The sequence below is a fragment of the Rhinolophus hipposideros genome, assembly GCF_964194185.1.
Source record: "Rhinolophus hipposideros genome assembly, chromosome: 13".
NCBI lineage: Eukaryota > Metazoa > Chordata > Mammalia > Chiroptera > Rhinolophidae > Rhinolophus > Rhinolophus hipposideros.
In genome coordinates, this window is record NC_138059.1 from 27,932,986 (window position 1) to 27,946,799 (window position 13,814).

At 32.9% G+C, this 13,814-nt stretch overlaps 1 protein-coding gene across 3 annotated transcripts in view; it reads left to right on the forward strand.

Annotated features, from left to right (window-relative positions):
- Positions 1 to 13,814, forward strand: part of LRP12 (LDL receptor related protein 12) — a gene marked incomplete at its 5' end in the record, with an annotated part of 70,978 nt that overhangs the window by 24,568 nt on the left and 32,596 nt on the right. For 2 of the 3 annotated variants that reach the window (XM_081070203.1, XM_081070204.1), the window contains one exon: positions 5,539 to 5,595. The exons of the other annotated variant lie outside the window; for it this stretch is intronic. In XM_081070203.1, coding sequence (XP_080926329.1) covers positions 5,539 to 5,595 — 57 coding nt within the window. The remainder of the gene's footprint in view (positions 1 to 5,538; positions 5,596 to 13,814) is intronic. 3 annotated transcript variants of the gene reach the window in all.

Below are 13,814 nucleotides of genomic sequence, written 5' to 3' on the forward strand. Positions count from 1 at the left end.
CTCAAAAATAATTTCTGGTTATTAAAATCATAGACAATCCCAAAAAGCAATGAACTGCAGAGAAATCTAAAGAAATCAAGAGGTTGCTCAATGACTTCAGATTCATTAAGAATATATTCACAACAAAAAAAGGATATTTAACAAGGGATGAATTGTAAATATTACTAATATAGTGAAAACTCATGTTTGATTTGAGCAAAATACCAAGGACAATAAAATGGTCATTGGAACATACAGGATAAAGAATAACAGAAAGTTATATAGAGCGGTAGCTTGGATAGGTGGTGTTAATACTGGTAGATGTTTACGTTCTTTCTGTCATATGTGCTTTTCAAACTGAGAGGATAAGAGTGAAAATTTCTGAAAACCTTGAAGGACATCGCTGCAAAGATAATAGGAGTTCATTGGGGTATACTAAAGAACTTCGAGTTCTGACTTAGGTACTATTATACTTCCAAGGACTGAGAGAAGGAAAGAAAAGTCAGATGACTAGAAGGAGGAAATGCAATTTTGATTTTTTCCAAAAAGGGAAGGAGGGATGAGGATTCCATAAACCAACAATTAGTGATAATGACCCAAGGAAGATTATAAATAGAGAATAAAAGAAGTGGTTTATGAATACCTAGGAGAGGAAATAAATCTGTAAGCCTTATGGATTTGGTAAGAACCACGAGGTTGGACAATTAAGTTCGCTAACTCATCCTACGAAAAGTGTTACATTCCTCATTGCTGAATATCACTATGGTCACCTTCGAAGTATTCCCCTTGGGAAGCTATGCACTGACGCCAGCGCCTAGTCCACCCTTCAAAGCGATTTTGGAACTTTTTTTCTGGAATAGCCATCAGAGCTATTATTGTGTTACCCTTGATGTTCTATATTGAGCATTACAATGTTAATAGTTTTTTTTCTTAAAATGTGTATACATTTTTTGGCACCCTCTGTATGTACATGAGTATTTATGTTTGATTACTGTTCTCACTGCACAGTGGAAATGAGATTGTAGGATGCTAAGCATATAAATTACTTGAAACTGCCACTTACTAACTTTTGAACCAATGATTTTCCCTCCTATAGACTGGAATAGCTATGGCAAGTGGGTTTTAAGTCCGAAAGTTAAATATACTATTTCTTCAATAAGCAAAAATTACATTCATGTCTGAATTCTTAAAAAAATAAAAAAAACGTAAGGAACACAGATTTCTTAATGTCATTGAAATTGTTATAGAACCTGAATTCTTTTTTTAAAAGTTAGGAACATAAATTTCTTAATGATTGTAGATTTGAATTTTCAATGAATCCAATTACTAGCTCTTTGAAAATATTACTAAGTGCTAGAAGCTTTAGTCTTGTCTGTAAAATGAACTGTTCTGTGTGGTTTTTTATTTTATGTTATTGGGGAATATTAGGGAACAGTGTGTTTCTCCAGGGCTCATCAGCTCCAAGTCGTTGTCCTTCCTTCTAGTTGTGAAGGGCGCAGCTCAGTTCCAAGTCCAGTGGCCGTTTTCAATCTTTAGTTGCAGGGGGCACAGCCCACCATCCCATGCGGAAATTGAACCTGCAACCTTGTTAAAAGCTCGCTCTCTAACCAACTGAGCCATCCGGCTGCCCCTCCGGAAGCTCAGCAGCAGCTCATTGTCTTTAGTCTGTCTAGTAATGGAGGGCGCAGCTCACTAGCCCATGTGGGAATCTAACTGGCAACCCTTTTGTTCGGAGCTCATGCTCTAACCAACTGAGCCATCCGGCCACCCCAAGTGAGCTGTTTTAAGGATGAGCAGAGGGAAGACTTGTAAGGCACTTAGGAGTTGGCTGGCTATCAAATTTTAGCCGTATTTATCAGCTATTCTTGAAGAACTTTAGTTCTTATATAAAAAACAAAGATACAAAGCATTAGGGATGCAAAGATCATAAATTTAGACATTCTGTTAGTGATGACATCCTGATTATTCAGGTGAGTAAATCAAATGTTAGGAAATGTATTTAATTAAATAAGTTTATGACTAATTAAATAGTGGAGCTGGGGTTTGATTCTGGGGAGTCTGGTTCCAGAGCTCAAACTCAGTGCCATTTGACCTCTTTTCCTAAAACAGTATCTCTTTTGGAAGATTCTTTCTCTTGCATTGCAGTCGAGAACCACAAAACCATGGTTCACCTTGGCAAGAAGAATAATAAAGGGGGATGCTTGATCGATCACCTTTGGCATTTGGTTAGTGAGACTAAAAAAAAATTTGTCATAAAAAATTATTTCCTGACTTAGGTGATAATGAAACGTTCTTATTTCAAAACAGTTTTTTAGGAGTTCTAGTTAATTAGGTAGTTCATTAACTATTTAGTCAGCTGCTAATGTATAGTTACAGAAGTAATGTTTTATAAGACTATATTTTTCTAGCATATGCTACGTCTGAAGGGTGACTTCTGCAAGAATAGCTAACATGGCTGTACTGGAGACACAGTAAGGGAGGTGGTAGTTTGTGTGTGTATCTTCATATGTATGGGTCCTCTTCTCTCAGGGGTTGGAGGAGGTGCACTAGGGAGAAAGTAATTAGCTTTGTATCAAGGAAGCAAGTTGGGGGGCTGCTATCTGCTTATAACATGAAAATAATTGTGTTATGTAAGTGGCATATTTGTAAAAATGCTTTTTAGAATGTCAATACACCTAAATTACGTAACCATTTCAAATGATACTAAGAATAAGAAATATCTAATGTAACCCAAGAAAGGTTGGTTATTTGATGTTAACAGAAATTATTATTGATTTTTTTTTAACTTCCGTGTAGTATTGTTTTTAAGTTACAGTAAGTGTATGGGATATTAGCAGTATCATGTTTTATGTTTTAAGGTATTGTTTATTAGTTTTAAAAGTCATTAACAATTCTGTTCTGAAATTGAAATATTTTATAATATTTTGCACAATATGAGACTTGTGTTATTTAGAATTGTGGGAAATGAACTATATTCTCCACTTTTTTTTTTTTTTGGTAATACAAATAAAATTTTTAAAGAAGCCCACACCTGTTATAAAAAAATTCCGTCAATGCTGAAATACACAAAAGAGGTCTTCTCTAATTCCAGTTCCAGGTCTTCTTCCACGATTTCTATACACACTTAGAGTCATATATGTACAAACATAAATGTATATACATACATGTACATACATTCACTTAATATACATACATATACCTTATACTTATGTAAACACATGCATATTAACTATATACATCATTTTAAAGTTATTAATAAAAATTAAATCATAAACTTAAAGTTAAAATGAAGATCATGTTATTCTGAAGCATATTTAACTTAGTGTGTGTATCTTTCCAAGTTAAGTTAATATATACAGAAATATTTTATTGAATATTTTATAAGGCTATATTTATTCATTTGCATACTGATTGAGATTTAGATTAAACTCTATTTTTTTATTATAAATAATTCCATTGAGCCCCATAAGATAGGTAGTATCTTCTCCATTTTAGAGGTGAAATTAAGACACTAAGAGGTTAGGTAACTTGCCCCAATTGCACATGAAGTAATGGTGGAGCTGTTATTAGAATCCTAGCGATCTAGTCCAGAAGTCACAGTCTTAAATACTACTGTATGCTGCTGTTTTCCTTCTGCCTCTTTATTTTGTTTATTGAATTGGAGAAAAATAATGTATAAAATGTATCTAATATTAAAACTCTCTTAAGGATAATTTAATATGCTTCCTTAAGGATATCAGAAACCTCAGGGTCACAAAATTACACAGCTGTAATTGTAGCTGTCTAATATAGAAGTACTAGAATGTTTACGCCAGCCCTTCTGAAATGTTAATTAGGATGTGAATCACTGAGGGTGGGGGAAGATCTTGGTAAAATGTTGATTCTGATTCAATCATCTGAGGCGGGGCCTGAGAATCTGCATTTCTATTAAGCTCCTGATGTCACCACTATTGCTGGTCTGCTTTTGAGTAGCAAAGGTTTGTGCAGTTTGTACTAACTTTTAGCAAATCTTGTTAGTTTTATTGAATCAGTTTCTTATATCATTTTGTTTATGCTGCCAATTTTTACAAATTGTGTACATTAGAGAAATAGGTGGGGGCTTTCTAGTCATTAGTAGCATTAACATTGCTGGAGAAAATAAATTATGGCTTATGTGGTATTAATGTACTTAAATAACAATAATCAGATTTATTGGTGTACTGAATATGGTTTACACATCTATGTCATCATATCCACCATTTCTTTATGGAGGGGAAACATTTCATTTTGAAGGATATAGCTGCCATGAACTAAAAATGTTGTTTCATCGCTTTTATTCTTTAGCAGTAATAATAATACATTTTACACAGTTACAAAATGAATACCTCTTTCCGTGCTATGTGCCAGGCACTGTATCAAGTGTTTAATTGGCATGATCTCATTTACTCATCATGACCTCATTTATTCATTCATCAACTCTTTGAGCACCTGCTCTGTTCCAGGAACTGTGCATACAGTGTTGAGTCAAATAAACACAGATTCTGCTCTCCTAGAGCCTAGTGCAGATGCTATACAACAACAGATGATCATAAACGTGTGATGGTTGTTAAAGAAAAGTTATTAATTACAATATTTGCTACTTTCTCTAAGAAAAAAAATGTGATGGTTGAGAACAATTCTGCTTTTAGTCCTCTAAGCTTCTCCCACCTTGTTTTCTTCCCTACCTCACTCCAAGGAGAATTCTTTCTCTGTCAGCTGTATTCCTGAGCTGTTGTGATGCTAAATTGACCTAATGGGTGGAGAGAGACAAAGCTTTAGAAGTGAAGATAAACAATTTGTACAAGAAAAGAAAGAACAGAGGTAGATGGAAATCATTTTAATAAAATCGAATTTAAAAAAATTAAAAAGAATACCTGAAGGGACACTGTTCACGTTAAGTTGAAGGAATAAATATCCTTAGTACTTTAAGTAGGAGTCTTTTTAAAAACACTCTTTTTACTAGGTGATACGTACTCAGTTCGGTAAGTGATTTGAATGGTTCCAGCTCTCAGCTTTGCAATAGGAGATATAGAAAATCAGGAGCTACCAAAATAGGAAATAATTCTGTCCCTGGTCTTAAAACTGTTAAAATTGGTGATACGAAAAGGTTGAAAGAGACAATGCAAGCCATTTTTTTTTTTTTTATAAAGTACCAAGATGTGTGACCCTAGCAGTAAGCACATTGTGGTCTGATTGAGCATGCTCTTGGAGAAACACTATTTTTGTAATTACATGATTCTCTCTTTTCTAGTAGTATGGAGTTCTCTTTTGACTATTGATAGAAAATTCTTTCTGGTTTTAATCAGTTTTGTATATTTGACCTTTACATATTATACTACATCATTATGATTTCCAAAATATTTTGTTTTCCTTACTACTACTAAATTTTGGGTCTCAACCTATTGTTTTGAAGATTAAGAGACTAGCTTCTGAATATTACTGGTAGTTCTTTGTAGTTGTTTTTCTTTTAAACAGAGAATCTGAAAAATTTTTATAAATTTTTATCTTGGAAATTAGTTTATTCATTATGTTTAATTTTAGGAAATGGTGCTCTTGCAGAACATTCTGAAAATGTGCATATTTCAGGAGTGTCAACTGGTAAGTCATTTTTTGTAATGTTTAAATTTCATGCATGACTTATAGGGTAAATATTGAAAGCCACCTGGTATCTTACGAAGTGATATTTGGCTATAAAAATTATTACTGCTTTTTGCAGCATGTAATAAGGAATGAAGTAACTGGAACATGGAGAAATTCTCATAAGATAAAACTGATACTTGCATGCCCATGGATTGATTATACTTTTCCAAATGGACTGCATAATTATTTTTCATACAAACATTGAACCAAGAGAAGTTAACTCAAGTTGAATTAGTATTTTCTTTACAAAATTATATGAAATGAAATTTATTAAAATGTAACTTTGAATGTAGCATTAGAGCCTTAGAAATTAAATATTTTGGTTGATTTTTAGATTAGAGTACTGCTCCACATAAAGCTTTTGTACTTGAGTGTACAATTTATATGCTATGAAAAAGGAATTCAACATATTTGTGTCTATAAAATTCGTAGACTGTTGAGGTAAATGTATCTCTTTTCCACTCATCTAAGCTTTTATAACTTAGTTACTTAAAGGCCCATCACTATTAAAATTTTCATTCTTACTGACTTCCACAGCTTTGTTACCATTTTTGCTGTATGGACTATAATTACTAGGAAAGCAAAATACTTTATTTTTGCATATACTAACATAGAGTTTCTTACTATTATTTTAAGATTGCCCTATGTTTTTATGTTTTGTGTGATTAAAAAAATTGTGCTTAGTATATTTGTCAATCTACTCTGATTTCTTCATGTCACGTTGTAATTTGATTATTTTTTTCTCATATGAAGCAAAACTGAAAGTTTCCTCTTGTTTATGTCTGATTTTTATATCTGTATTCTAATTTCTTTACCAGTCATACTGGATTAGGGCCCACCCATATCACCTTATTTTAATTTAATTATCTCATTAAAGACCCGATCTTCAAATCCAGTCACATTCTGAGGTACTGAGGGTTAGGAGTTTAACTTAAGAGCTTTGGGAGTGACACAGTTCAGCCCATAACAATGTGTGTTTTAATTAAATGTATTTATGCACCAATAAAAATATTTAATTTCAGAGGTCTGTGAAACCTTATTAATGGTTTATTGTTTTTCCTGAAAATTGTTTTCATAAAATTTTCCTTCTGTGGAAAAAGAATAATAATAATGAAATCTATCCCAATTATACCACTAAAAAATAAATGAATGCTGTTTCAAAAGCTGCTTTTGAATACACAGTTTCATGGCAGTTTTTCTTTGGCTAATGTGGAGCTATGGAGGATGTAATGCTTGCTGTAGTATAAGTCTTCTGAATTCCTTGTGTCCTCAGTTAAAATGAGAGCTCCTTCAGTGCTGGTCTAAATGGAGAACTAGCCTTTGGAGGAAACTCCAAATGGAGGACTTGCTTTCTCTTGAGACCAGCAAGTAAAAATGAACAATTCCCACAAAATTCCTATGAATAAACATATAAAAATATATTTCTGGGTCTTATGTATGGGATAATTTGTTTCTAATATTCTACAGTATCCTTAAATCTTTGCTAGGAAAGAGAACTCTGTCCTTTTGCTGGTTCTTATGCTACAGGTATTGGCATAAAAAAATGTAAACTATCAAAAAGTGTACATACATCTAGTAACAATATAATGGGGAAAAATTATTGGATAAATCTTTTATGCTTTTTTTTTAGTTTAGAATTTTTCATTGTCTGGAATTATAAATCTGCTTTCATTTATAAAATAAAGAAGAAAAGACAAATGGTGTTTTATAGATCTAATGATATGTGAAAATCATTATGCACATATTGCATATATCACAGAAACACAGCCAAGTAATTTAACTGCACGTATGAGAAAGTAGGAAGGGTATTTTAATGTTTGAATTATATATCTCATGTTCTTTTTTTAAATGTCTACATTTTTTAAATAGCTAAATTACTGCTCATCTGAAACATTTTTAGGTCAAATTGGTTTGTAACAAAACCTTTGCACACATTAAACAAATATATTTGATTTTTAAAACATCTGTACTGAATTTTACTCTGATCTGTGATATTTGTTTCAATCAGAATAATTCTAGAAATAATTATGCCTTCCCTACTCTTGATTACTTTCAAATCAAGTTTTTTACTTGTTTTTACTAATTCTACTTATTCATTATAAACGTTTCGGCAAACATTTAGAAAAGCTGGAAAAAGAGCAAAAAGATTAAGAAAATCACCCAATAACCCTGCATTCTTAGTACAATTAATAATAGTATTTTAATTTCTTTCATTTCTCCTTTTCTGTCCATACCTTAAAAATAATTCTATGTGTGTTTGAATTTTTAATTTTATCTCCTGCCCTTTCTATTTAACATTATAGACTTTTTTTATAACCATTATTTTAATACCTATATACAATTTTCCTCAACTGTCTGTATTGTAATGTTCTTAAACACATCAATGGATTGTTTCCAGTGGGGTCCCCTTAGTATGCATCTTATTTCAAGGCACATATTAATATATATATGTATATATATATATATATATATATAAAACCCTTTTTTGTTTCTAAGATTATTTCTTTAGTATAGATTTCTAGAAGTGGAATTACTGTATCAAAGATCATAAATAGGTGGTGAACACACAATGGGATTTATAGACGATGTAATACAGAATTGTACACCTGAAATCTATGTAAATTTACTAACAATTGTCACCCCAATAAAATTAATTTTAAAAAAAAGATCATAAATAATTTAATGACTCTAGAAATCTTTTGATAGATTGCTTTCAAAAAGGATTGTACCAATTTACATAGCTATCTGCAGTGTATGAGAGCACTTACATCGGGTATGATCGTGTTTTTCCTGTTAACTTTTTTCTTGCCATGTTTCTATTAAAGTCCCAAACTTATATTTCCCCCAAACTGTTGAGAAATGGAACTCTTTTAGATTCATAGCCTGGAGTTGTGACATTGCAAAGAATAAGAAAATGAGATTGGCTTTTCTTTATGATTAGGCAAAAACTACCCTGAAATTTAAAAAAACGATTTTCTGGTTGCCAATAGGAACAGATGTTGGAGCTTGGTGCTTTCTCAAGTATAAAGTTTTTGCATATGACGATTAACACGTTATTTCCAATTCTTCAATAACACAGCTTCTGAATGTTCATACCTTATAACACGCATCGCTGAAAGCTCTGTCTGAGGTTAGTTAGCTTGATCTTGAGTCTACATTTGACTTAGCCTTTTTGCCAGGCAAAGCTGACATTTCTGAGATCTGAGAAAGAAAATATCAATTTAGGAAGTTTCTTTGGTAAGCCTTGTTCATGTTAACAGAATTAGCAGAATATATAAAATAGACTTCAAGTAGTTGTTAAGTACTGTTCTTACTTTATTCCATCAGAATCATCACCCTTTCTTGCTGGTGTGTATCTTGCTGGTGTGTATTTTATAGTTCCTATTCTAGTTCTCAAAGGAAGACACTGCTGATCCTATAAGCCTTTAAAACTAAAGATTTAAGTTGTAGCCTTTTAAATTAGGCTATATTATTTTCTAAATTGCAATTGATTTGCTTATGACAGATTAGTTAGCAACAGTTTGCAATAGCGTAGAGCACTGTAATGGAATGGCTTTTGTTTTAACCACAGTTTTAGGCTTAGGGACTGTAACATGATATTGTGAAGTTTTCCTGGAAGAACATAGAGTTCGATAACACTTTTCTTATCCTAGAATTTTCAGATCTTTCAAGTACAGAATCTAAAAGGAAATAAACTAGTTATTTGAGAGCAGTTTATAATTATTTTTTAAATATAGAAAAGTTACATGAATAAAACAGCAAATACAAGTGGTCCTTTGTATCTTTCTTAAGTGATTTTAATGTTATTTTCAGTTATTCAATCAAATACTTGTACCTCTGGCTAAACTTGCTAAAAAATTTCACCAGTTCTTTTGACAAGCATTATACAGCGTGTCTTTTAGCCATGTTTCAGATGAAGAGGGGAAAAGAAAGCTTATTATATTTTGGGTGACAATGAATTCATTAGGATTTTTAGGATTTCAGAATATAAAAGAACATAGTGTGAACCCAAGAAATTATCCTTCAAATAAAAAAAGTGAGTAGAGAGTTTAAGACTGAGTACATTTTTTTTTAAAAGATCACACACATTAGTTTAGGATATTATTAATTTTAAAGGCATTGCCTGCCTTCAGAGAGTTTATTTATAAGACACTTAAGCTTTCAGCGTAGAGTACTCTCTTAAGTTTTAGAAAGAAAAGTAGTGGTTGAATTATAATTTTTATACACCACACTTTTATGTGTAATAATATACACTATATAATTAAACCTGAATTATAATGTTTTATTATACAATAACATATTTTATGTGAAGCATGTTTGTGTATTATATAATCATAACATTTCATGTAGTATCAAATATTTATTGAACAATTATATATTTATAACAAGATTATTATGCATTATAATTTTATATTATTATTATAAACAGTAAGTAAACTCAGCATTAGAACAGTAAATGTAAGTACTGGGACCATAGACAGAACAGGTTGTAATGTAACAAAAATGTGCGATGCTTAGATGGTGGAAGTGAAATTCATCCACTGGACTGAATGGGACAGCTCCAGTGAAGATATAGAAACAAGCATTCAAGCATTTAACATTTTCTTGTCCACTCTATAACTTTGAGAATACTCCTTTTTCACTTTGAGAATAATTCTTTAGTGTGATAGCAGTTATTTGTAATTTTGTTAAGGCATGAATTTGAATTGGAGATACTGTGCAACTGTTCAAAAGTCAGTCACTTACAGGTGAGCAAACTGGGCCGGGTAAAAGAAACGGGTGATTTTTATCTTAAACTGCCCTACTAGAAGTACAGTATTTAGAACAAAGTAGATGGCAGTTCTTTACTCCTCACTTAAACACACTCTGAGTATTCTTTTTATTTCTGGGTATCCCCCTTGACAGAGACAGGAAGACTGGAACAGTCTCAGAAGAAGATGTGAATATTGTAAAAATTATATCAAAGCTGATAGAGGTAGCTTAGAAAATTATGAGCCCCAAGGCCAATTCATCTTTGCTCAGGTGCTGATTTCGGCCTTACCTCATCTGTTTCCAGCAAGAATCACCGTAAGCTGCAAAAATTAATAATTTTCCCATTCAGGAAATAGAAATAGTAGCTTGCTTAGCATTTTTTGTCTTTTGTAGTGCTTAAAATTGGAAAACATATGTACCATATCAATAGTTTTTATGCTCTTTCAGGAAAAAATTGCCCTTTTGTGCCCTTAAAAAGTATAAAAGGTTGAATCTTCCACATTCATCTTATCTTGTGCTTTGCTAGCAAAATTTAAAACTATTCTTACTCCTTAGAAATTTTAGGGTAAAGCTGGTTAGATAGTTATTAAGAGTATTCTCCTACTTTATACCATGCTGTGACCCTATTGGAACTAAAATAACTATGTTTTTTTCTATTTTTCCATATTTTATGCCTCTTTTGACTTTTTAAATATTTTATTTAACTGCCATGTAGCCCCTGATTATGATTTGTTTGTTTGTTTCTTTCTTTTGGACTTTAGTGACCTTCAAGGAACCAAGGAATTAACCTGCTTTGATTAGAGTTAATGGTCAAGTGAAATATTTTGATCCTTAAAAAAAAATTACTAAGAATAAGAGGAATAAATGATAAGAATAAATATTGCTGCATTTGTTCTTAAGTAACTGTGCTAATGCAGATGAATATTCATTTAACCATAAGCAGCTGGATGTAGGATTTTCTGCTTGCAGTAGAAATCTATGATTTCTGGTAATAGGTCTTAATGAGAGAGGGTGCCCAGTATGAGTGGTAGATTAATATGTTTTTCTGCTTGCATTGAATATTTTAAATGTGCTATGATTGTTTTCATAAAAGAGAATTTCAGTTTTCTGACTACTTGAAAAAATTGGAATGAAATTTGGAGAATTCTTAGGGAATACTACTCATGTTCTCTGTCTCCTTCCAGCTCTTTCCATCCTCATTGTGTTCACTGTCCTGACATTTTCATTATGACAGAGCTCAGCTCAGGTACAGGTGGTCAAAAATCCTGTTCAAGGAGTCTAAACAACAAAGGGTCAAAAAAAATCCAGACACTAGGTATAAGCAAGAAGAGGGCTTTCAAATGGAAGTAGTTTCTTCCTAGCATGGGCTTCTTGTGTTTCCTGTTGAGGTTACAGAGCTGAGCTGTGTCATATGTGACAGTGTGACAAAGAACTGCTCTTGTACTTGAACTTCATTCATCCTGCAGATTCTGACACTCACTTGATCACTTGCCCAGTGTTCTCAGTGGCCCACAGACTTCATACTCAGCATGCCTGCTTTCTAAACTCGGACTGTCTGTTCAGTATTAACCATCTTTCAGAACACTACCACCTTTCATTAGTCACTTAGTCTTCTCTCCTTTTCTGCCTTCTCTCTTCTTTGCCTTTGAAATTTCTCCCTCAGCTTTCACTGTGTCCCCTTATTGCTACTATTCTGCCCCATGCCCTAATCATCTTACCTATAATTCATGTATACGTGTACATTTTTATTATTAAAGGTAGGTTCTAGAATGCTGTTTATAGAGGTTTTTAAATGAATTCCAAAGAGACTGGGAAGCAGTTCAGTCCTGCCTGAGTCCCTATGTAGATTTGTAGCAAAAAGGCACCAGTCTTTAGAAGCTTTAAGGCGAAGTATAACCTCCTCCTCTGTGTTTTAGATTCTGTATCTTTTCTCTCTGTGTTGATATAGGACCAAGAGATCTGTTTTCCAAAATAGACCACTTTTATCTTTATTGCAATTCTATGGAGGCAGCTCCCCTCAACCCTCCAGATAATTATTCCAGCTGTTTTGGGGAGCCCCCTAGTGGGGGGGTGGTGTACCTTAGTGATAAGAGTGCAGGTTCTGAAGCCGATTGCCTGGGTTCCAGTCCCAGTTGTGACACTTAGTAGCTTTTTTGTGACCTTAGGAAAATTACTGAATTTCTCTGTGCTTCCATTTTTTTCCTAATCTGTTAAAGGAGGGTAATAATACTAAGAATTAAATGAGAAAAGACGAAAAAAGGAAAGCCCTACCGTGTTGGACTAACGTTAGCAGCAGCTATGGCATCCCAGACCTGCCATGTACTCCCCACTTTGATTAAGTCATGGGCCTTGAACCCACGGTTTGAACTGAAAACTTCTGACTTGCAACAGAAATCTTATCACAGTTAGCACTGCGCCGTTCTTAGCCTTTAAGTTTTCAAACTGCTACCCGTCTCCTAAATTAACAGTGAGACAATCGGTATCTGGTTTTTATATTAATCTTCTAACTACATATTCTAATTTTTTTGTCAGTGTGCCTTTTATTGCTTGCGTAGGTACAAAATTTTCCATGTTTTGCATGATTCACTTGTTAACCTTCAGAATCATTCTTATCCCATATGGCCATTCACAGTCACCATTTGTTTACTAAATTTTTTTTTAAGTATCTTTATTTCCATTAGAATCAAACCCTTCTTACTAGTGTTTTCAACATTTGGAATTGTTTTTATGTGTATCAGCCACAATGGGGTTAATGTTTATAAAACATTCTATACTCTGAAAAACAAGATACCAAATGGTAGTGACCACCATTGACTGTACATGCCATCCTTTGCTTATGAACAGGGTGAGTTTCGTTCCATAGTGAAAACTTTCATAAAATAAAATTTTACAAGTAGAGGAGCTTCTGTACTTGTTTTTTAACTGATCTCCTTACTTTGTCAATTTCTCTTCGCACAGGTTCTAGCACCATAAAGTAATCTTTACAAAGTATTTGGATCACATCACTTCCTTCTGTAATAGCCTACCTTGGCCTAACTGGTGTCTATGGAATTTAATCATTAAATTCTTCTAATTTGGAATGTGCTCTTTACTCTGGCTCTATTCTATTGTATGAAAGAAATCCTATGTTAATAGTCAAGTAAACCCTCCCTGTTCTATACTTACATAATGTAGGGTGTTTTTTGTTGTTGTTGTGGGCCTTTTTTTTTGTTAATATTACCACATGCCTATATGATACATTGCTTAAAATTACTTTATACAGTATATCATTGAGGGCTATATTGTCTTATATGCTCTCATAATCTGTTTATGTTTCTTGGATTCACTTAAAAAGCATATCTCATTACAAAAGTACAGTTTCCATGAGAGCATGAATTCTCTTCATGCTCTTTTGTGCTTTTCATATGTATCTCATGTACCTAGGT